Source organism: Cyprinodon tularosa, unplaced genomic scaffold (assembly GCF_016077235.1).
Source record: "Cyprinodon tularosa strain WSP-4 unplaced genomic scaffold, ASM1607723v1 ctg124, whole genome shotgun sequence".
In the NCBI taxonomy this organism is placed as follows: Eukaryota; Metazoa; Chordata; class Actinopteri; order Cyprinodontiformes; family Cyprinodontidae; genus Cyprinodon; species Cyprinodon tularosa.
Genome location: NW_024038048.1, coordinates 578,639 through 604,831, shown reverse-complemented (window position 1 = coordinate 604,831; position 26,193 = coordinate 578,639). Strand labels below are relative to the sequence as shown.

Below are 26,193 nucleotides of genomic sequence, written 5' to 3'. Positions count from 1 at the left end.
AAATTGGACAAATGTTGTTCTTCCACTGTGGTGTTTCCTAACATCTGTCTATCCGATTGATTTCCATCCCTTTTGTGATATCATTCATACAAATATCCAAAGCAAAATGGGGCTGCTGCATCCTCTCATGCACAGAGTTAGCCATCCTTAGAGGATTTTAACCTGTGTGACCTTTCACTCACTACTTATGCCCGATAGCTGCTAACACTATGGGATTTGGAGGGCAGAGTTCAGCTTCAGCTTGACATATCACAGGGTCTCTGGAACATTGGTTATTTATCTCTGTCTAACAAAGAGATAGAAACCCTTACACAATATCTAATATAAGTTTAACTTTTGGGCATTTTTACCCCTATTTTTTGTAAATGTTTAGAGGAGTCTTTTTAACATACATGTACTGTATGGAAATACGTACAACTGATTATACAACATAAAAAAATACATACTTCAATCTCTCTTATTTTACCATTTGATGATCAGAGTTGCCTTTCTGAAATGATAAAAACATTATTTTAGTGTGTCTTACTATTTCTGCATTTGATTGCTGACCTTAAATCTTCTTAGAACTCAGAGCTGATGATTTCGTGTTTTAGTTTTCGTTATGTGTCCAGCTAAACTATCCACTACGGCCGTGAAAAAGTGAAGCAAAATCGTTTTTTCTCTCTCCCGATGTGGTTCAGTAGCACCTTGAAATTCAATACAAGTTCTACAAAAGGTTTCCAACTTTATTAACTTTACTTCTTGCTCTACATTCTAAGACTGAAGTTAAGGTACAATAGTCACATTCACACCTGAATGAGTGAGCAGTAATTTAAAACAGATAATTGAAGTGATACTGCACAATCTCCAGTGGGTAACAGGGACTCTTCTCAACAACCTTTGGTAAATTTACAAAATCTCTCTCTTGCATAAAAGCAGGAAAATCACTTTACTTTGTTTTTCTGTCAGGCTGACCTGAATGTTTTGACAACTCAAGAGTTGCCATGGTAGCATCAGACATCTTTTTTTTTTTTTTATCTTCTTTGGGTTGTGTTTTGTGAGAAAAATATTAAGGATTGTCTGATACCAATTTCAGCCTTTCTTTGAGATCTGACCTGTCCATCCTAAGTTTCTTCAGTACTAATGTTTATGTCTATATATATATATATATATATATATATATATATATATAAGTCAATGTCACTGACTTGTTTTCGGACCTTTGTGGAGGCAGATGACATTGTTTTTCACATGTAAGTATTAATCAATTGTCGATGACCAAAAATGAAGGAAACTGGGGATTATCGATCAGTTTGCCAGTATGTCAAGATTTAAGAACTAAACCACTAAAACCTACTGTTAAATTCCTATGTATTAAACACCTTTAAAACGCGCAAGAGAAACTGCTTAAATAATAGAGTTTTATTTCTCTGTTAAAGTAAGTTGGAAGCTAAAGGAGCAATACACATCACTTTGATTAAGGAACTGTTTGAATGTGCAGTTGGCAAGTTATGTGCAGCTTTTTTATAATGCAACTGAGTGCAGACCACAAGGTAAGGTCATCTAGATATATATACAAGCCACAATTTTCATTCCTCTTTTCCTATTTTACTAACTAAATATTTCGAACGATATATGTCATTTGCCTTTTACTAATATTACCCAATCTGACATATGCCTTAAAATCTAAAAAACAGACATTGATGGGTAAGCAGCAACCTTAGATGATGAAACCTGATCTGTCCTTTAAACAGAGATGTCAAAAGTACTCACTTTCCGTACTTGAGTAAAAGTACAGATACTTGTGTTAAAAAATACTCTGGTAAAAGTGGAAGTACTGGTTAAACTTCTTTACTCAAGTAAAAGTAACAAAGTACAGGCTTGTAAATTTACTTAAAGTATAAAAGTAAAAGTAGAAACCACTTTTTTCATGCCGTTGCCTACATTTTAAATGGATGTCTGCCAGTAGGACTAGATCTCCGTTGTGTTCATTTTCAATCATCTCGTCGTCCATACTACTATGCTAACGCCACCGCCACCAAGCTGCAATGATTTGCCGCGAATGAATACCGTCGAATCTGTCGATTCATCTTGTAGTGGTGCGTCAAATGCAACGTAGATTCCCATCCAATTAGATCGAATTTGGTATTGATGACGTGAAAAATAATAACCATTGAAACAATTCAAAACTAAAGTAACGAGCCAATTTTTTTAAATGTAAGGAGTAGAAAGTACAGATATTTGTGTAAAAATGTAAGGAGTAGAAGTAAAAAGTTGCCATAAAAATAAGTAGTAAAGTAAAGTAAAAATATCAGAAAAATCTACTTGAGTACAGTAACAAAGTATTTGTACTTTGTTACTTACCATCTCTGCCTTTAAAGTATTTGATAGTTTGGGTTTTTGCTACACACTAAAACTAAATTCTGTACATAAAAGACCCACACAAAGAAATTATTTCCCTGAAGCTTTCATAGAAGTAATTACAAGAAGCTGGTTCACTTATGACTGTAGAGTCCCTGCAAAAGTGGTATAAAACACCAGAATCTATAGAAAAACTACCCCTGTTCTTTACTACAATGCTATATTCAACTTTGATGTGTTTTAGCCTGTAATTCAAATAAGTGATTCCTTATAATACCTTTAAAATTATGAAATTCCAACTTATTCCGCAGTTAAACTGTCTGGGCAATATGAAAAAGCAGATTTTTCTGAGGTTTGACCCTTCTATGGTGACAGATTCAGTGCAAAGACAGTGAATGTGGTACACCACTACTGAACAGCAGATAAAGAGCGGGAGAAAAACCCTTGGGGAAAATATTCAGACCACAGGCCCTCAATTCTGGTTATAACTTCCACCCATATCCCCAAGGCTCTTCACCACCAATCATAGCCCTCTCACTTGAACACTAGCAGATAAATAAAAATCTGCCAAACTAGCAGAGCATTTCTAAGCCAAACATGGAGAACAACAGCTCACAGACACTGTGGATTTCAAAGAGAGGGAGAAAAACTAGAAGCCCCTCCAGAATAGGAGCGTGAGGCATCTGTTGATGCTGGCAACTCTCTTCTTTTCATCTCTAAGCCAAGACTGTTGATCCAGTCGAGGAGGATGTGTTTGTGTGTGTGTGGTTATGTATTTGTTACCTTGTGGGGACATTGTGAGGTTCAATTTCCCAGGACTACGCTACTTTGTGGAGACTTCCAGGTTGACCATTGATTGGTCCTCATGAGAAAAAGTTATCTTTTGAGGGTTGGGGATCAGACTGAAGAGTAAAGTGAGAGCTGAGTTTAGGTTAGTATGTGCTAGTAATGGGTAGGGTTAAAGTAAGAGCATGGGTTAAGCCATATAAATGAATGGGATATCAATGTAAAGTCAATGTAAAGGATAGCAGGAAATACAATTTTTTTGTTTGTTTGTTTTGTTTTGTTCTTTTATTTCATTTTCCAGGCGCATTTTTTGTAGAAATGGTACTTTGTGGGGACCAACTGCTCCTTGTGTGGCCATGATGCCTGGACCCCCGAGGGGAATTCTTGTTTTTGGGTCAAGGGTCACATTTAGGACTAAGGTGTGAATTCAGTTAAGGTTAGGTTTATAGTTAGGTGGTGTAGATGGTGGTGGTGGTGTGAGGCTATACACATGAATGGAAAATGAAATGAAGCCAATGGAAGGTCCCCATAAGGATAGTGGGACAGAATGTGTGTGTAATGTGTTTAAGAATGCATTCAAGAGAAAGAAGGATGTCTGTGTGCTAACATGTGCAATGTGCATTGACCCTGGTTGGCCCCCATATGTTGCTGAAACATGAAGGATGGTGAGGAGCACCAAGCGACCTCACATGTTTTCACCTGCATAACAAAATTCATCATACTAAAGCTTTCAGTATGGTGCCAGAAAGACCCATCTGTCAGACTGTTTCAGTATAATATACAGTTGTGGTTTAAATTTATACTAATAATTAAAATAAAACTGGAAAAACTTATAATAAATAAAAATTTACTCAATGTTAATTTTATAGAATAAAACAAATTTTTTTTCTTACAAACTGCCCGACAAATTAAAGCACCTTGCCCTTGAACAGTGAACCTACATACCTGTCAACAGGTGCAGAGGTCTTACTGATCATTTCCTAAACATTTCAGAAAACACCTGATATTAATGATTGCCTCAAAGTGGTGCTCAACAACATTTTAGTCCAGGAGCTCCATCAGGCTTGTTTACTTCTTTTATTTATCAATAAATACACATGTTAGCATTAGTTACAACTAGGGCTGCAATTAACGGTTACTTTGCAAATCGATGAATCGATTAATAATCAATTACTGCTCAACAGTTGTTTGATCTGTCACCTAAAGGCATATTTTACATTTATTTAAACTACAGTTAATGATAAATAGATTACTAAATTAATTGACAATTATTGCAGTAATCTATTAATCATGATTAATCCAATTAAATGTTTCAGCCCAAAATACAACACAAGTTTTGCAATTTATATGGATTATTACCAGTGATGGGCACAAAATAGTAATTATGTTACTAACTCAGTTGCCGCATGACCACAGTACCAAGTTCCTAGGAAAGAGACCCATACAGTTAGTTGTTTACTATTCATTTTATTGTGATTATGACTTCCCAGGTATTATAACTTTAAATACAAATATAATTTCAATCATCAAATAATACTTTTTAAGAGTAATAATTGATTAATGAATTCAATGATAAAAAGGACTAAATATCTAATAATATTATACTAATCTATACCAACTGGTGAGTCTGGTGTGGCAAATGGATTAAAACACTCAACTGCAATATAATTACATAGATGTGATTAATTTGTTTAATTCTTATAATAAAAGAGAAAAAAAGAAATATTAAATATTTATGGATGTAAACAGTTTTCAATTCGCTATAAAATGGGTATAATGCTACAACGCTATTCATGCAATTTAACAAAATATAATTAAATAAATAAAACATTTGAAAATACTTCCAGTTAAACAGGAGTCACACTATAATTTTAATAAAACCAGGAAGACTGTACTTACAGTATTTTCTGAGTAAAAACCAACAGTATACAATGCAAGTGAATTGAGTATTACACTGAAAAGTAAAGTGCTGTGTTGGAAAAGCAGGCAGTTGTCAGTGTTGCTGATGAGTGAGACAATGCAAGGTGCTTCATTAGATTAAAGCTGCTTCTAACTGATGTGGATAAGGCCTTTTATTCCAAGACATAATGAGCAAATCACAAGAATGTTTAACCTTTAACTTGAACAAACGCTTCCAGTTTAGGAACGTTATCATCCGCTGGGCTCTCTATCAATGCCTCCCTGCTTTTCCTTTGTGAGCAATCAGTGCACGCTGAACACCGGCCCACATTATGACTCCTCATCCAATCTGCGACATGTATGCCTCTTTCTCAGCTCTCATGCCTCATCCCTGCACGCAAAAACCCCAAAGCAGTCTTTTTCACAGTAGAGTGCACTTATGAAAAGTTGCTTTGATTAAAAAAACATGTAGTAATGCACCACATTAGATTGAAAATAATGTAATGGTTTTATGAATATGTAAAAAGCGGTTATTTAGATTTCTCTGTTGTTCAAAACTACTGCAGCTACAATGTAAAATCGTCACTCCAAAAACTAATTACTATAAATTACTTTAAGTCCAGCAGTTCAAATCTAAAGAACTACACATGTCTGTATTGCAAGTTCAACCTGCTGACTGCATGTGTGCGAAACTGAAATGCGTTGCTCATAAACAGTTTTATTAAAGCTTTATTCATTTTTGTTATTGTGTTTTGAAGCTTAATCGGTTAATTTATAAAGCACAATATTAAATCCACAAAGATTCATTTATGGTAGAATGATAATGAAATGTTGATCTTGAGCATTTTTTTAATAATACCAACAGCTTTTATGTTGTTTAAAAAAATGGAATTCCTTTATGCAACATTATAATGAAATGGACAAGAAAATCAAAATGATTACTATAAGCTGATAGAAACTCAAGGCAGAGAAAGACAAGATGCATTCAAAATAAAAATCTACATTATTTTAGGGGTAAAATATGACGTCCTGATTAGCAACGGTTCATCTGGTGAACTAAAATAATTCCACAACAAAAGCTGAAAAAGTAATGCTAAAAAACTACAATTAAGCTTCCCGTGCAGTAAAACAAGTAAGACAGCCTTAACTCAGCAGCTAAATTGAAAACTTTTAAAACATATATAAATTTCAACAGCTTATAGACTCTTTAACCCTAATTAAGAAAATTGTTCCTATAGGCGTATCTTTTCCCTTTTAGCACTTTGCGCAATTAAATTAATCAATTCTGGTGGGTTGAAGCTTACCTTTTATTTTTATTACATAATAAACTGCAATATAGCCCCCTGGTTAACTAATATCCCGGCGTTTATTTGATGCAAGTCACCTCTGGTTATAAGTGGGACCAAAAAGTCTTTGATATGTTGTTAACTTAAAACTGATTCTGTGCCAAACAGAAAACCAGACAACATAGGTTCTATTTACCAAATTCCATAGAAGATGTCAATTAATGTCCATTATGAGACAAAGCTCATCAATTTATCAAAGAATATAACTTATCTACCCCCCCTTTCTTCCCCATATACTCTGCACCCTGCTGAAATCATTGTTACGCCTTAACAAAATTATCTTCTATCCCCCACTTTTCACTGAATAAGCAATTAAATTATTCATTGCATTAAATATTAAAGACTTCTATTACAACAGAAGTAATTCTCTAATTTCATATGAATGTTTGTATGGATACATTCCAGCCATAATGTCCTGTGCCTGGTCTGATTTCAGTAATGAAACAGGTTTTGAGTAATCACAGCCAGCCTACGTGCCAGGAATGTGCAGATATTTTGCTGTGTATTTCAATGAACGTTTGGCTATCCACCCAGAGTGACTTTACTTGAGAATTTCATGTAATAAGGGCAAATAAATGACAAAAGGAAAGGTATGATGGCATGCCAGGCCCTGGACACCACATGTACGGTGTGGTTTGTGCATTCACAAGCCAAGTCTGTGGGAAACCTTTGAATAGCTTAATGGTGTTTTGCAGCACAGAAAAATCCTCATGCAGACATGTCATTGTGCAGCTTTGAGTCGCATTTTACTGTTTCTTAGAGCATGTACAAACAGTGGACAAGCCTTTTTTAAACATTTTTGTGCACTAAAATAAGACTAAAATAATAACATAATAATAATAAATACATTGACTTCCATGAAAGCAATAAGAATTTTGAGAAATGTTTTTTTTTTTGTAAGTCATTAAACAGGCAATGATAACTCACATACATTATGCTTAACAATCTCGGTAAAAAATTCAGGCACTCATAAATTGAATCTGTCTAGTTAAGCCACATATATGAAGGATTGTTCCTCTTCTGTATGATTTATAAAGCATTGAAGTGCCCCCTTTTAACAGTTGTGTTGTTTCTTTTATAATGCATGCTTTCCACCTAAATAGATAGATATTTGATCCTCAAAGTTCTTGCAGTGACAGCATCCCTCAGAGATGATTCTGATTCTCATGTGATAATGTACTTACATCAATGTCCAATCATTCCTCAACCATGCCTTAGATGATTGATCACCACTTGATATCGCAAAAACGCCACAGGTTACACATTAAAACAAATGAAATCTGAAATGAGGCCCACTTTATGTTCAAAAGGTTGGTTTGTGTGATGACGAAGCGTGCTATGGTTTTGTGTGGAGTGTGTGCTTCCTGCAGGCTGTCCGTCTGCTGTCTGCCTCGACTGGATATGGTGGGCTCGCTGTGAGCGGCCAAGCATGACCGGCTGGGCTTTCATTGCCCAAACGAAACTCAGGGGCAGGAGGGTACAGGTCTGTCTGCTTCTGCACATTGTTAACCTCATATCTCATTGCACTGACACATCAATTATTGTTATTAAGCGGCCAGAGTAATTTATTTATATACTGATTTCCCACTAGACTAAGGCAGGACTAATTGAGACAGGTGTGAGAATTTGAGCTAGATGGGCCAAGGGAAATAAGAAGATGTGGTAAGAGTGGTGCTGAGTTAGTGAGTCATGAAACATCCTGTGGAAAAGAGAGAATTTACTGGATGATAATATAAAATACACCAATAAGGCAAAATATTATGACCAGCTCATTTTTACTGTGTTGGTCCCAGTTGAGCTTCAAAAAGGGCCCTGGCTTCTTAATGCATGGACTCAATAAAGAGCTAAGCTGTGCTGTCTGTAGCCAAGGAGCAAATCCTCGAAGTCCTGTAATCTGCAACATTGATCCTCCATAGATCAGACTTGCTTTTTCATCACATCTATGCTGCACTGAATTAAGATTTCAGGGAGAGTTATCTAAGTCGTTAACTCAAACTCTTCACTCTGTTTTTTTGTTTTTTTAATAAAATCATCTCATGGCTGCGCAGGGGAGCAATGGGTAGTACTGCTGCCTTGCGTGGAGTTAGCTTGTTCTCCCTGTGCATGTGTGGGTTCTCTCTGGGTACTCCGGCTTCCTCCTACAGCCCAAAAACATGACTGTCAGGTTAATTGGCTTCTCTAAATTCTCCTTAGGTTTGAGTGTGTGAGTGAATGGTTGTTGCCCTGCAATAGACTGGCAACCTGTCCAGGGTGTACCCAGCCTCTCGCCCATTGATGGCTGGACATGGGCACCAGCTCCCCTCGCAACACCAACAGGGATAAGCATGATGGAAAATAGATGGAAGAATATAACCATAGTTCTTGGAAATGGTCAAAGGACCAAACCCCCCCCACCAACCACCCGTCCACCCCCACCACCACTGCTAATGTTCTTTCTGCCCACAGTGCATCCTTGTTCCCCAGGGAAGGAACACACATGTACAATTCATGAGCTGTAAATAAAATGTCATTCATCAGACCAGGCCACCCTTTTCCATTGCTCCTATTGTGTAAGCATGACACACACATTGCAGTGGATAGTATGGACACCCTGACTGCTTTGTGGCTATGCACCTTCATCCACACTCTCTACTGTATATTCTGACACATTTCCAACAAAACCATAACATCTTCTAAAATATCCACCACAGTAGTGTTTTGTTTTCTGTTTGTTTGTTTGTTGCTGTTTTTTTTTTTTTTTATTATTAAACTGAATGCGAGTCTCTACTAGGCACGTGCGTTTGTGTATTGGCCATGATGACCCTATTTTATTTTGATCACTGTTCCTTTTATGCACCAGTAGTGATAGAAACTGACACTACAGACCACACAAGAGTTACAGTTTTGGGATGTGCTTATCCAGTTGTCTGGCCACCATGTCAAACTCTTATTATTAATTCATCCATCAATCTGACCTGCTCTGTCTCTGTCATCCACCAATCTATTCATGTATCACTCCATCCATTTATTTAATCATCCATCTGTCTAATTATCTTCAGATGTCCTTGAACAGCAGTCACTAAAAGATTCATCCAAACGATCAATTTCTTAACTAATGTTTGTTTTTTTTTTTTTTACTTTAATGAGTGACAACGGACTCGTGAATGTGAATCTGCATCATTTTTTATACGGTGTACAAAGCTGCATAAAACGCTATGTGAGCAACATGTCTCTTTAATAGCCAAGTATTTTGAGCACGTGCCTAAAGTGCGCTTGCCTCTTGTAGTGAGCTGAAAAAAGGTGCTTTTTTGGTAACATTAAAAGAGGAAATCCAGGCTGTAGATGTTGGACCCCTCAGGCATCCCTAAATGTCCACCGATTTCTCCTTCTCTCTCGACCTTGGTTTTGAGGAAGGAACAAAAACATGATCTCACACTGGAGTCTGTCTGCATTGCTTCGACCTGTGCTCACATTAACTCCACGCAGTCTCCCCCCCTCCCTGCTGCATATAAACTGCGTCGTGCGCGTGGGGATGCCGCCGGCCCATTCAAGTCACGTAGTAAAGGAATGTTCATCGAGAACCGAGTCTATTCCTCCCCCTTCTGTAAACATCTCAACATGCATCACTTGATGCCCACGCTGAGCCACGATGTCTGCCAGTGGCTGCAGACTGCTCTGCGCTCACATGCACGCGCTCTGTGTGCACAAAGTGTACATGCGTACAAACAGTATTTTTCTTTCACAATGTGTGTAAGCATACAGCAGACACGCGTGATCCACACGCAGGTATGAATCCCCACCCTTGTTCATTGCACCCCCCCATAACCTTTAAGATAATAAAAAAACTTGCCTTTAAACAGCAGAACCAGGATCAATCCAGCAGCCAATGCGTTCCGCAACAGAGGGCAGCCCATGATGGAGTTCTGATTGATTTTCTGCTCTGGTGTTATGATATTCCTTCCTTATGGAATCGCTGCGGGAATTCTATTTGTAAAAAAAACGACCCACTGGATGAATGTCAGCAGAAATAGTCCAACTCTTCTACATCCGACTTTTAAAATAAGTCCCGTTAGAGAGAGGGAAAGAGGGGGAAAAAAGAGGAGTGAGATATATATTTTTTAAATCTCTCTCATCCAGACAAATGTTAGAGTAGAAAGCCCAGATATCCCAGAGAGACTTAGTTTTGCCTGTCAACCCCTTGAAGAATAAGTAGATTTTCTTGAAAAATGAAAGGAAAGGTAAACATTCAAAGTGTCCGATAATCGGATTTATTTAGTTTGCTTGTTTTCCCAGAGACCAGGATGGTGTCTGTGCGTCCTGGTCAAAAACACCGAGGCGCTCCGTGTGTCTCCGTTGGTATGCAGCGCGTCTCCTCGCTCCTCACTCAGCGCGTCGCAGAGAGCAGCGCTGAACACCAGGCGCACAGCGCGGGCCATGATTGGCAGCTCGAGGAGAGGTCCTCTCTCCCAATCGCTGGCCGCAAGGAAGGAGGCGGGATGTACGAGCGCTCCGATGTCCCGCAGAGGGAGGCGGAATGAGGAGCCAAAGCCCGGCCAATGGGATGCGCGGGGCGGACGGAGAGGCAAGAGGAGCGCGGTGATAATGCAATGTGATTTATAGCCGGTTTGGTGTTGCTGCAGTACTCAGAGAATGTAGTCCACTGGGGGGACAGGCGGATAACTGTAGGGACAGTAGGAGGTGGATGGAGGGCAGAGCAAGAGGAGTCCTTAACATGGTCAGGGTGGTGCAAAACTCATGTTAAAGGAGATTAGGCATATCATTATAACCACCTTTCAGTGAGTCTGTTTTTTTTCCCATTTACTGTGATGCACAACTATAATCCTGTGTTATGCTGCGATTTCAGGTACTCATTTGATAACAGCATTCTTTACATCACTGAAAATCTATTAAATTTCACTGAATAAAAAAAAGCTCTTCATCAGAGTTTTGTGTTGGCAATCCACCTAAACAATTTCATATAACTGTTGAAAATATACTAGGATATCAAGAAGTATATAAAATGCAAGTTCCCCCTGACACGTGTTAATTTGTGCAGTGAGTTGGATGGCGTCAGTAGAAATGTTTGATAAAAGAACTGTTGGAGCCTAGTTAGAACTAGATTAATTAATCTTTTGCTAAATTATTAATGTGAAAGATCTAAGGGTGTGTGATTGGTAGAGCTATAGTTTATTTGTTTATGTATTGGTTTTGCTTTGACCCTCCTCCTGCTGGGATTAAAAAGTAGAAGTAGCTGATGAGGTGGATCTGATTGTTTGTTTGAAGGAGTGAGGAGTGCAACAGTTTTTTTCACACACATTAGTTAATGTTTATATCTGATTTTTTTGTAAGTCAACTCTGAGAATATTTCTGTTATTTTTTATTAGAAAAGAAAACACCCCTTTTAGAGACAAGAAAATTCTCCACGTGTGCTTTTTGTTTTGTGAGTCGAAAAACCTCCTCCTAAGACTACTCTGGCAATTTTGGATTGCCGTAGCCGTAACAAGAACCTTTAAAAGAAACATACAGACTTGATATTCAAAACTATTCATGGTAAGTCCAGTCTCTTTCTGCACAGCAAAGTGACGAATCACTCGTGAAAAAGTGTAATTTGCAAACTTCTGCCCGCATTAAGGATGATTGCAATTTCTGCCCCATTTTCTGCCAGCATTGACCATCTCTCACATCTCCGAAACTGAAGCAGAACATAACAGCAGTCTATACAGTGATTGATGAGATGATCCACAGACCTCAGGGGACATTTTGTAATAAGATAACTCTTAACAATGGAAAATGGCTATAAAATAAAGCATTTCATTCTTTTATTTAAATGTGAAAACGGCTCTAGTAGCTATAGGTGTTCCGGCTATTGACTCAGTTTGAGTTCTAGCTTGCAGTTAAGGATCTGAAATTAAATCTTTTGTGTCCTCTTTCTCTTAGGGGACTCTCTTTAGCGAACAACATTTCAGTTTTTCTCAAGATCCAGGGCCACTTGTGGAAGATGCTTGGGTCAATAATACTCTTTACTAAGTTTTTGTCTTTAGACCAGAGTCCTAGAAAGAGAAGATGCTTAGTCAGTAACCTACAAATTAACCTGGCCCTCAATAATTAGTTAAAAAATCTGGTTATCTTTGACAAGAGCTTTTCATTAAAAACCCATATTAAAAACAGGAATCTGTAATTTTTTTATATTACCTCCGGATATTGCAAAAATGAGAAATATCTTGTCAGTAAGTGAATATGGAAATCGTGTCCATGCAGTCATTACTTCAAGGGTAGACTATAATAATGGTTGAGGAAGTCCAAAAAGGCAGGTCAAAATCTTAAAAAATTAAATGATAGATCAAATTTGTCATATGTCAGCTTCCATGTATTGACTTCCTTTTAGATCGAGAATACAGTTTAAAAACTATTCTTCTCACATATAATGCCCTAAATAATCAGGCCCCATTATTTATATATATAAAATCTGATTGGTCCTTATATTGCTGACAGAGCACTACTTCTTCACTGTCACTGCATGCAGTCTCTGTGTGAGGGATGCTGCAAAGTCAACAACACATTGCCAAAAAATGTCAACTCTTGCTAAATGCTCATCTAGGAGGAATAATTTCTGCAAAATCAATGACTCAGTGCCATCAGTCACTTTCCTTAGAAAGAAACCTGTCAACCAATCTGTTCATTTTAATCTGATTTAATCAACTCTGTAAAGTGCCTAGAGATGATGTATTGTGAATTGGCGCTGTATAACTGAATAAAGGTTGAGTTTGGATAGACTCTCTATTTTGATGAGGCTGGAGCCATGGATGTCTAATCATCTGCTAACATGTATGATGTAAAATAAGATGATGTGGCAACCTGGAGATGTATAAAATGCCTTTTTATCTGTTAATCGGGGCCACTTCCTGAGAGGTAAGAGGTGAGAGGCTGCCTTCTGTACATTCTAAGCAATTTCTCTGATCTGGCTTTGGAACAACTTCAATTGACACTATTTAGTCAATGCAATACTTTTTCTTATATTTTCATATTTTTTTACATTTGTGGTACTAGAGATGAGATTTAATATGTATTTGAAGGCAGGGGTGGCAGGGGTGGATTTACCCAAGTTTTTAAGGGCTTATAAAACTGTTTACATGTATGGTAAATACAACTATTCCTTATTTTGTGCACATTATTTATGTTTTTGATGAAAATCCTTTCCCTAAAATGCCATTAGAAGGCTTATCATGTTAAGTGTGTCTCAGCAAACTCTTTTGTATGATTGATGTATGCTGAAGTGAAATTCACGTGACTCAAATCCTGATAGTCATCAAGTAAAATAAAGTGAATGGGGAAACAACAAAAAGCCCTATCATTGTCAACACAGACTGACTTCTGTCCATAACAATATGATTATATTGCTTACTTAAAGACACTAACAAAAATCTATTTAGGTAGACAGCTTTAATGTATGCAGAAGTAGGTAACTAATGAGCCATTTGTAGGCACGTTAGTCTCTTTGTCTCTAAGCTGCATCTGGCACTAATTACATAAAAGGCAGTTGCTTTTAGTAAGCAGCCACAGTAAGCAGGTAATCTTGTTTTTAAAAGCTTGACACCAACCAGAGGCAGTGAGGTAAATGGAGAAAACGGAGAAAAGTTTGACTTGTAGATTCATGCTGAGATTACAAACACTTGACAGCTCATTACTATCATGAAACATCACAATGTCTTTGTTATTCAGCTCATACAGTAGCCCTTCTATTCTATAAACAGTATCTCTAAATAGGTTATTTCCAGAGTAAGTGATTTATTTTATTCATTTTTGGGTGCTGCTTTGTTTTCAGTCCCAGAATAGCCAATTAATGCTTTATAACTGCTGAGTACATAAGTAATATCGCAGTGCTGGCTGATTTATGCTTTTCAGACAAAATTAGAACAAGTACAATTGGGGATAAACAAAGTGCATCTTTGCCTGAGATGAAAGATATAAGAGGGGGAGTAGGCCAATATTATTAAAGCTTGAAAATGAATATCAACCTTTATTTTTATCTCTTACACAGCAGATCATACTAAAGCCAGTCATGAAATCAGCATTTAAAAAAGAAAATTGTGTTTTATTTTTAATATATAATATATACAAATGACTTGCCACACAACCTTGTTATGATAATTATCATTGATGATGTGTGAGTTTATTACACCTTGGTATTTGCTGCCTGTTGCATGTCAGAACTGATGTTTTAATCTAATTAGGACATTTCCTCTGTCTGGATATACAGTTATAATCTTCATTCTCTACGTGGAAAAGATTTGGAAATGAAATGAGGTGTCCTTCAGCTAAGAACGAAGTGTAATATTTTGATGAGGCTGGAGCCATGGATGTCTAATCATCTGCTAACATGTATGATGTAAAATAAGATGATGTGGCAGAATGGAGATTTATAAAATGCCTTTTTATCTGTTAATCGGAGCCACTTCCTGAGAGATGAGCCCAGATGTGAGCAGCTGCCTTCTGTACATTCTAAGCAATTTCTCTGATCTGAGTAAGATTACAATTTCTCTCAGAATCTGTTATTATGTCTCCTTGTTTTTAAATACGTATAAGTTATGAAGTGTTATTTAAAGAGTTTGTCGAGAGTGATCTTTTTTCAGGGAGAACCAGAGAGATAGAGCATCAAGGTGCATAGACAGAGCCTTTCTTTAACAGCCTTTTTTAATGTATTTATTTATTTTGTTTTTTAGCCCTATAGTTCAAGTATTAGCTGTTTTGGAGGTTTTGTCCTACATTTTCTAAATCTCAGCATTACGCATTCAAAGCATTAGCTAGAATCCATTATTGAAATATATCAGTAAGAAGAGGTGTAAACAAATTCTAAAGTTTTAATATCATAATTGAACACTCTGCAGATAGTCATCAACAAGTGGAGAAAATATAGCACATCACTAAATTACCAATTAGTGGATGCTAATCCAAACATTAGTCAGAAGATGAGAAGAGAATGGGTTAGGGATACGGCCAAGAGGCTTCCAGCAACAATAAAGTACCTTTAATGGTTTTGAGGCTGTGTAATGCATGTAAAACCTCCCCCATCTTCATTTGTCTGGGCTTCCTGGTAGGTTGATAATATAGAAGCCTTTACTTGAGAAGAAAAAAAAAAAAAACAACCAGGCCAAGCTACATTTTGCAGACACACATTTGAGGTCACCTAAAATGAAGTTGGAAAATGGTTATGGTCTTAAAAAAAGATTGGCCTTTTGAGCTGTGAATTAAAAAGGAAAGTCAGAACAAGGAAAGTTTATTTATATAGTACATTCCATTGGCAAGACTAATCTTAACGCTGTACATAAAGAACACAATAAAAAATAACACATAGAAAAGTGCAATAAAGTGGTAAAATTGATTACTGAAATAATATTATGACACAAAAATAGAATTATATTATATATAAAGTCTACAAATGTTAACTAATATTGTTTAAATAGCAAAGTCAAAATCCACTCCAAACCAATAAGATTTCAATCTTTATTTAAAGCAATTTAGGGTTTTGTCACTTTTACAGTTTTCTGGGATTTTGTTCTAGGTTATGGAGAATAATAACTAAAAGTTTCTTCTCCATGTTTGGTTTTGGTTCTTGGTTTTCAGAATAGACTTGAGACAGGAAACCTGAGAGGCCTGGGGAGTTTATAACTAACAAAAAGTCTGTAATTTATTGGTGCTTATCCATTCAGGGATTTATAGAGATAAATAATGATTTTACATATTATTATTTAAGATATATGATGCAGGTGTTAGGACTTCAGAACCAGGAGCAGAGCCAGATCTATTATACACAGACTATAAAGATATATATATATATATATTTAACTGTCGCAGTTTCTAACAGTTGCCTGTATTTGAGAACATACTAAATACACAAGGGATGGGTCTTGTGTACAATATTTACTGTTGCATATTGAGATATTTGCAGTGCATTCACCCAATTTACAGAGTCCAGACCGCTCAACATACTGTTATTCCGATGTAAAGACATATTCACAAAGTGCTGCAATGCAAAGCAATGTGTCAAGCATGGTTAGGAGGGATCCTATGGACCTTTGGGGAATGCAACATATGATTTCAGATGTAAATTTCTGTTAAAAAACTTTAAAGATGTAAATAGCTTTTAAGCGGCTGCAGTTGCAAAAATATTGCTCTTTTGATTAATTAATAATTTAATTATTTTTATGGCACTAGTGGCTCATTTCTGACAGTAGGCTGACAGGAAAGGGGGTATGAGAGAGGGGGGGAGAGACATCCCGCAAAGGACCTCAGGTCATATTCGTACCGGGGTCGTGCGCATCGAGGACTAAGGCCTCTGTACATGGGTCGCCTGCACTAACCACTGCACCACCTGCACTCCCCTTATGATTAATTTTATTGCTGTGTATGTTTTTAAAAATAGTGAGCTACAATAATCATGAAATGACCAATGAGCAAACATTTTTGTTACATTTACTCGGTGACCCTCTGTGGTCTCTTTTCTCAATTAAATAGAAAAGCTGAAGAGATTGACATAAGATCATATTAACACATGATACACATGCAGCATCAGCGAGAAGCAATTCACAAGTTTGAAAGGAATTCGATAATATGAAGAAACAGGAGACAGCCGAAGCAGCTATGTTAAAAAGTATTGTATGCTGTACACTTGCACTGTAGTTTAAAAGGTTGAAAGAAGGCTGAGTAACATACAGGACAGGGGTGAACAGACACAGTTCTGTATGGAATGGTATCCTTGCTGAATCATAATGTAGTACATCTAATAGGGCAACTTGTATTTGAGGGGAACAGCATAGAAAAAAAATACTATCTGAAGAGGAGGAAAATGTATGCAGAAGAGGATAACTTGATCTTCTTCTGTAGTTGTACTAATTATAGCTATAATACCAGGGTCCAGTCCTCTTTACCTTCAGCAACATTCATTTTTCTAAGCAAGGTTTCTTTTAATTGCACTGACCAATTATTGTTACTACATTTCTGTTACAATGATCTCAGTTATCTCTCAAAATGCTACCCTGTAACCATCTTTCTGTGTCATTACTCAACTGAATTATTATTTTCTTAACAGAGCTAACAAGATGCAGTGTTGTCATGGTGCAAGATGAAAAGATATAGAGGGCTTTTAAACATTTTCTGCAGCTTGCTTGCAGCACAATCACAGAAATATGGGTTTAAAACTAATGCAACCTGAAAATTTCAAATTTGGGCATTTCTCTTGAAAATCTGTTACTTTCTGACTTTATTGGTGACAAGAGTGTATTGACTAAATCTAAAAACCAAACCCCTCAAAATCAAGATCTGATTTTTTCATTACTTTTTCTAGGATAGCCCACGCTTAAAAACTTGAAGGTGTACAATGAGAAATCAAGGCAAGACAAATACATTTGTATATCACATTTAGGTAAAAAGACATTTGAAAGTGCCGTACCTAAACAGAACATAAAAAAGGACACACACAATGGAAAGGTCTCTGCAGTGGGTTAATCAAGGCCAATAGATCTAAGTTGGTTAACAAAAAAACTACGGACGTTTCTTAATTTTGTTTAAAACCTAAAATGAAGTTTTATGGATTTAAAACATTAGGTCATTCTTCACTCACTTAGTGTATTTGTTGCTGCTTTTTGTTTGACCACCAATTTCCTAATCTCTAGTTTGGTATCCTCTGATAGCAGCCATGTATACAATAGCTGAGTGTGACTGGACACAGTGGAACTGAATGCATCATTATTCATCAGGGGAAGGAACAGTAAGGCCAGTTTGATGGATGGTACCAAACACAGCTTGCTCTAAGGTCCATTGTAACTGGTTTGGCCATAGATTCATGTATGCAGAGAGCTCTGGGTTAAGGATAGTTTCTTGCTCCATCTGAAAATAGCAGTTAGAAAATAGGCAAAACAACCAAATGGTTGTTGTTGTTTTGTTTTTTTATTCAAGAAAGCACTCACATCCAGTGGTACAAATAATTAAATGAGTCCCTTTTGGTTTTGTAAGTTTTCTGACTTTGAAATCCTCTGATTGGTTTATTTTTTGTTGGCTTAATTTAAATCCTCAACGTGTGATTTTCACAAATTCTCCTGTGTTTTTCATTTTAAACATCTCCACCACTACGGGGAGGACCAAAAAGCTGTTGAAAGATGTCGGGGTAAAGATAATAGATCTGCACAGGACTTTCATGGGCCGCATGACTATTAGGAAGAACCTTGGAGAGAAAGTTAAACAAGAAAGGAGCAACAATTGCTCTCAGTCAGGAGCTCTACATCTTGTTTCATGGGGTGAGAAAGATTATGAGAAAGGTGAGGGATCAACACCGGAGGAGCTATTTAATGATATGAGCCAGCTGGCGCCACATTTACAAGAGGCTGCTTTTGTATGCAATAATGTATTGAGCAATTACAGTTTGCAACAATTGAAGGCTAATGTATAAGCAAAGTACAAGTCTACTGACGAAAATGTTAATGATACAAAGAAGGCATGGGATCAGATGAGAGAAAAAAATCTACATTTGCCATTATCTTAACAAGCTATGTTTTCAAGAACAGAAGTACAGAAAAGGCCCAGAAAATACACAACTAACATAAAGGGGAAACTAGATGCAAATCAAACAATGTAGGCGAACAACATTAAATAAAGCAGAGTTATTGTGTTTGTCTAATGCACCTAATCTCATCATGAAGCAAAATTCACTTTGAGATGCCAGGCTGTCCTAACAGTAATTTTAAACATAGTCAGTACACCCCGACTAACAGACCCACACAATGATGTCAGATTATGGCACTTTGACTGTATCAGGACATTCAACGAAGGACAAGTCACCAAGATTTTTCAGAGAGTGGGAAAGTTTATGCAAACATGCCTGATTTGGAGTACGTCTGGCTGGGGCGATGTGTCCCTGAAGTGTCTGCTGTAGAAGTACCAGTTGGGTTGAGACACCCCTAGCAGCCTGTTCAGAATGATAATGTATGGAGATGTGGCTACAGACCCTTTTTCCCTTTTGCCCACAGCTCCATCTTTAAGCCTCCAACATTAATTGGCCTGGCAGGGACAGCAGTAACTTGGTTGTAATCACTGTCCCTCTGAGAACTCTACTGAGCAGGGAGGAAGGAGGGTAAAGGAAGACTGAAAGAGAGCTTTTCCGTCTCAAAGGCCTTGTATTCTAAAAATTTGTTAAGCTTAGACATGCGATGAACATAAATACAGGGTGAGAGAGCAAGGGAAGAGGATATGGAACAATGAGAAACACACAAAAAAAGTTGATACGTTGAAGGAAGTTATTGACAAAAAAATAAAACAGAATGAGAAGGAAGGAATAAAAGAGGAGAATTGCAAAGCTGACAAAGATAGACAGAGATAAAGAGTGTTAGGTTGCATGTAAAAAGGAATTGGTGGTTAACACCTGCGGATATAGGCTTACTGAGTTTAAAAACCAGACTATTTTAGCAACCAGACTATTTTAGTTTGATTATGATACATGGGGAAAGAAACAAAAGACGATAGCTGCAAAACAATTTCTTTCTTGATGGAAGGTTATTTCTGCATTGAGTTTGCATACAAGAAACCAAAAACATGTTACTGTTAAGTTAACTAGCAGCCCTAAATCATCCTGAGGTTTGAGTTAGTGTATGCATTGTTGTATGTCTATGTGTTGCCTTGTGATAGTCTGGCGACTTGTCCCTGGTACACCCAGAATTCTGCCCATAGACTGCTATGGATAGGCACTAGCCCCACTCTGAACCTGATGGATTAACAGAAGATGATCCATCTTATGGTTGGTTTTGAAGCCCTTTCAAATGATGTTGCCATCATGCTCAACATTATTTGCACCCATGAAGTGTAAGTGCATATTATGGAATATGTACTGAAGGAAAGTTATCTCGCAGCATTTTACTACAGATAGCTTGAGTTTCACACAAAACAGCAAATGATTTAAAAAGACCAATATTTTGAGATAATATAATGTTTACCGTGTGTGGTATTGGCACCCTTTGCCACCTGTTATTCCCCCATCATGAGTGACAATGGTAAAGACAAAGGACCGTCTGAGGACACTGAAAAAGCTATCATTTGCAATTACAAGACCTACACAGGGTACAAAGCCATCTCCAAAGACCTTGGTATCACTGTTTCAGCAGTGCATAATGTTATTAAGATGTTTTCCAAGCATGGAACTGTCAAGAACCACCTTAGACATAGGGGAAGAGAAAATTTAACGACTAAAGCCTTTAAAGGTTCTACAGACACAAAAAACCAACCTGGAGCATTCTGGTGTATTTGTTTCAAAAGGTACCATACACTGCACACTAAACAATGTAGGAGCTTCTGCGCAGAGGCCAAGGAAGACCCCATTCCTGAAGAAAATACATAAAAACTATGTATTGATCTTCGCAAAAGAGAACCTGAACAAACCTCAAGCCTTCTGGGACAATATGCTGGTGAAGATTCTTAGTCCTCCTGGTCACAGCAATTCCAAAAAAGTTAAAAAACAATAAACTGGATTTGGTTTTCAAGTTTAAAGACATTCCGCTTCCCATCAAGGAAGCTTTTTCAATTCAAAATGTCAGAATTAGCGTTTAGTGCAAGGCTTTTGAACAAGTCTTTGCTGTCTACATCTTAAATTATCTAAATCTTCTGGGTCAATGTGTTAGGGAGAAAACAAATTGCAGCTTTCTGGTAAAGCTAATTTTTTGTTTATAGACGGTGCAATGAAGTCTTTAAGGAAAATAACACCATAGTAACAGTCGGGCATTGTGGAGGATCCAATGCTGTGGGGCTGCGTTGTTGCATTCTGTATTGGAGGCCTTGAACATACCACAGACATCATAACATCAAAAGATTAAGCAAATATAGAGAGAAAATGTTTTTCCTAGCATAAGGAAACTTGGTTTGAGGCGAAGATAATGGGTCCTCCAGTAAAATAACGACCCAAAGCACACATCCAAAAGCTTGCACGATGGTTTGAAAGGGCAAAAAAATTGACTGTTTTAAAATGGCCAGCAATTAGTCCTGATTTCATCTAAATGTCTGATCCAACTGAATGTACAAGGAGGGATTTAAAATCTGCCATTGGAGAAAGAAACCCAGCAAATGTTCATGAGCTTGAAGAAGAGCTTGAGAAAATACAACCCAAAAAGTGCATGAAGCTTATAGGTAGATATAAGAAATGCTTGGATGCTGTCATCCCTGCCAAACAGTGTGGAACCATAGCTGTCAATATGAGAGCACATGCTGGTTTTCTGTTTTTTTTTATTTTTTTATATATATATTTATGTTGATATAACAGTTGTCTTCGTTAAATTAAATTCTACCTCTAGTTGAAAGATCCTGCTGATTTAGGCAAATTTGCATTTATTTCTAAAGATATTTACTCAGTTATACAAAACAGGAAGGTGTGCCAATAATGGAGAGCAAGACTGTAAGTATCTAATTTAAGGTCCCTTGAAATGGAAAAGAACGGCAATAATTCCCCGTCTATCATCTAGGAATTAAGAAAATTAAGTGTTAAATTAGAAACAAACAAGCACTGCATTAAATATGTCAAAAGTTAGCTTCTCATTAATGTTTTTTCACACCTTGGATATATTCGAATTTTTAAAAACACATTCTGCTTTAAAAGAAAACACTTTTATTAATTACAGATTTTTTTAAATCCTTATTTCTATCTTTTTGTTGCTACAACATTATACGTTTGTTAGGTGCTTTCATACTGTGATACGAGGCACAAAATTAGCAAAAACATTTCTCTTTGGGTGAAAATGTCAGAGTTGTTAAAGTCAAGGTTTTTAATTTTGTAACCAAGGGGTGAGTATCTCGTAAGTACATATGGGTGTCAGTGAGCAAATATGCCTCAATGTGGCTGGCTGAAGGTGGAGAATGATGGATTGTTAATAATGAAAGAAGACATGGGTAGAGTCACCCTTTAAGCAGCAAATGGAGCCAAGGCGCATCACAGAGCTCGGCCTTGAGGCCAGATCAAAGCCACAAACTGAGCTGTAATACATGATAGAATTTAATAATGTCTACCGCCTCACACCATCTCACCTTCACTTTCTCTGTTCTATAGAATTTAAAATACAACCGGCACTTTCATTTGATGATTTTTATTATACTAGTTTTATAAATTCAGTAAAATTTGTACTCTATAAATTGTGTACAGCTCCTCATTGATTATAATATACTTATTGGTTTTAATGTAACTGGATGAACAGATATGTAAATATTAAACCATCTGGAGTTTGCCCTGCAACCGGGAGGGTTAGCAGTTTGAAACCCAGCTCTGTCTACCCGGTTGTTGTGCACCTGGGCAACACAATTCACCTAAATTGCCTAGTTATGTCGGTAATAGGGCCAGGTGGTACCTGTGTCAGTGTGCCCCAGGGCAGCTGTGGCTATAATGTAGCTTGCTATCATCAGCATGTGAATGTTTGGGTGAATGATTATAGCACAATGTGATATATAGGTGCCATGATTGAAATTATTCAAATACTTAAATAAGTTGTTTACCCGGTACTAAAAAGATGGAAACAATCCCATAAAGTGTATCATCTCCATTTTCAAATTAAGCTTGTCTAAAATAAAACAAATAAGAAGGCACAGCACCACAAGACAAAGGGGGGTTATGAGGTTGTGCAGTTATAGAGTAACACTAAATCTGGATAACCAGAACTCTTAAGTCCTACAGTATGTGAGTATCTTAAGAGAAAGAATAGGTTTTTGAGGTTTGCTGTCATAAGAAAATAATGTCTTCGAGAGAACATTAACTGTTTCCTTAAGTCTTTATTACAATGTACAAAGAGGAACTTGACTGAGGAAACTAAGAAACTTTATTTTTCTAAAAGTGCACTTTTCTCATGTATTGAAACATTTAAATGCAGCTGCTGCTCTACTTAGAATTTACAATTTACCTTCTGGCCGTAAAGAACGCTTTGCGGCATATTGGTTTCTCTCTTTATGTACCAATGAAGGTAGCCTCTACAAGCCATCCTTAATTAAAAAATACTTAATGATTGTTCTATTGAGCATTGCTTCAGCTGTTAAACATCTACATATCCCCTTGATCTAGGACACTACTCAGCAACATTTTTCGTCTAATTCTATTGTATTTAGACATGCTTATAATTAACAGTACAAATTTTAACTAATTTTGTGGGGAAATTATATATTTTTTTTCTGTGTGTGAGATTAATGCATCCTAGACTATGTTTACTTTGACCCAGCTTGCATTAGTTGGAGCAGCTTTGAACATTCATCACGAGGAGGTGAGTAGAACTCTTTCAATACAGTCAAAGTATTAGCAGAGTTTGTCTAAAAAAGCATTAAAATTGAATCTGTAGAACTACTGGACTATTGCATTGCCTCTGGCATCTCAATGTTTTGCACTTCAGCTAATTACAAATAGCCAAACAAAGATATCTGGTTCCATAGATATATGCATACAAAATGTTTTCACTAGTATGGATTAGCAGGGAATAGAGTCTAATTTACCACAGTGTGAAAAATATAAATAATTTGGGTCACTTTTAATCAATAGGAAAAAAAGGGTGTCAAATTACAGGTTGACAGTGGGATGTCCATGCTTTATACTAAGTACTGCAAGTGACATTCAAGTTGCAGCAGTCTCTACAGCAAGCCATCTGACTTGTTGAGTCACTGGAGGAGCATTGCACACTCCAACTGCAAAAGCAGGGGTGAAAGATTGATCCTAGCAAGATTCAGCAGGTGGCTAAAAGAGACCATGCATTTTTTATGCTATCTCTATTGGTAATATGTCTATTGCAGTACTTACTGCCGATATTACACTAAAATCTAAATTTTTATGAGTGAAAGATTCTCTTTATGTCTATTGTAGTAATATTTAACACCAATCATGACCTGAAGGTTCTCAAAGTTCCTAAATCATTGTCTCTATAGCAGTCTAGTTTTGGAGTTTATTTTCCTCAGTTTTTTTTTTATCCCAGTATGGCAGTAGAATTCTCCCAACTTCATAGGTTATTGGATTGGCAGAGGAGTGTGTCTAAAACTGTTTACTCAGCTACTACTTTACCCACCATGTGTCTGGGATTACCGAAGTTTAACAGGACTAACATACCCAGGTAAAATATTTTACAAAATAATTTTTATTACCATTAAGCTCCTTTGCTAAAAGGTGCTTGGGAAATTTGTAGTCTGAAGTTTACACAAATATGACATTGATGAATCACTGGTTTCTGAACATCGATATGTATCTGTGATAACCACTCCAAGTGCTGCAATTCAACCTCTAATATGTGCTTATGTCTGGCTCACATATCATTTTAGCCACTCCCAACCTTCCTAATGGATTCTCTACCCCTTGTTGTCTGTGTCACTCTGTCTCTTTCATCCATTTTTCATTTAACCACAGTAAAGTGAATCACTGCTTTTTCTGTCCGTCTCAGATGTTTTTTTGTGTTGTTTTCTCTCCTATCTTTTTTTCATTTTCCTGTCTGTCACCCATTATGGCAGCTTCCAATATCCAGCTGGCTATTTGTCTTTCTATGTCTCTCTTATTTCAGGCTTAGTTTCCACCTCTTTATTCGGCAGTTATGAGTTCTCATTGAGGTGAGGCAGGCCTGAGGTGAGTTTGAGACGCAAAGAGGTTAATGAGGATTGAAACTTTTTTTTTTGCCTAGGGTGTTAAGGGGACGGAAATAAATGAACAAAGTAAGACATTTGAAATGACAGTTCTAAAATTTTCAGCAGAAAAAAAATGAAGCTGAAGCACAGAAATGAAGCAGATCTGAATTCTAATTTTGAATGAAGTGGAAAAAGCATGAGTAGTGATAGGTACAATAAAGAGTTATGTTAATAATCATTTCAAAGAAATGTACTCTCATTGGCACCGTCTCTGGGTGGGGCTGGGGTCAACCTCTGGGCCTGGGCCATTAGGTTGGTGCCTGTGCCCCTCTCAGGGGAAGTTACCTTGGCCTGAAAGTAGAGAATTGCATGGGGAGAGTGAGTTGGTTTATGACATCCATTTTAGTGTGTGTTTATAGTGGGGGAGCGCATGTGGATGTCTGTATGTGAGCATGATGAGGGAATGTGTGATTTTGTTAATGTGTGACTGTTTATCTTTCAGGATGAGTTTGGAGCTGTGCCCCATCATAATCCCCTTTGCCTCTACCCGCTGATGCATTAGTTGTTCTCAATATCTATGCTGGGTGCTGGTCGACCATGATGACTGCTTACCGCTGCTGGATTGACCTGGCTTGGTTATGTCATATATATATATATATATATATATATATATATATATATATATATATATATATATATATATATATATATATATATATATATATATATATATATATATATATACACACACACATGCACAAGCTAATTAATGACACTTTTGAATTGCAAGTGGTTGTTTAATCAAACACATCACTTATACCACACGTACTAACAGTCTAACATGGAAGTGCAGCAGTGTGGTCTGCTTTGCCACTTCCAGACCTGGAAAAAGTCCTGTGGGTAAAGGAACCATTGTTAACATTTCTGTGGTTTAGAAAATGTAAAACCCAAACGCGAGCATGGTTTCAAATACAATGAGCATTTCACATGCTACAGCCTCTTTGCCAAGAGGAAGTAATTGAATGATACCACTAATCAGATTCTTGTTTTTCTCAGAGACCACTTAGGATTGCTAAAGTTAGCATGTGAAGAAATGGATTGATAAAAAAGGAAAAGGAAAACAAATAAAGAAACATTTGATAAATGTGGTGGCACTTAAAGCTCCAATCTATTTTAGACCAAAGCATAAACTGCTAAATCAGCTTTAAAGAAATCATCTTTATGGACTGATTACAAT

At 37.0% G+C, this 26,193-nt stretch overlaps 1 protein-coding gene across 1 annotated transcript in view; it reads right to left on the bottom strand.

Annotated features, from left to right (window-relative positions):
* Window positions 1–10,835, bottom strand: part of iglon5 (IgLON family member 5) — a 184,077-nt gene extending 173,242 nt beyond the window's left edge. Inside the window, exon 1 of the mRNA XM_038276327.1 lies at window positions 10,201–10,835. Coding sequence (XP_038132255.1) covers window positions 10,201–10,264 — 64 coding nt within the window. The 5' untranslated portion in view covers window positions 10,265–10,835. The remainder of the gene's footprint in view (window positions 1–10,200) is intronic.
* Between the last annotated feature and the right edge of the window lie 15,358 nt (window positions 10,836–26,193).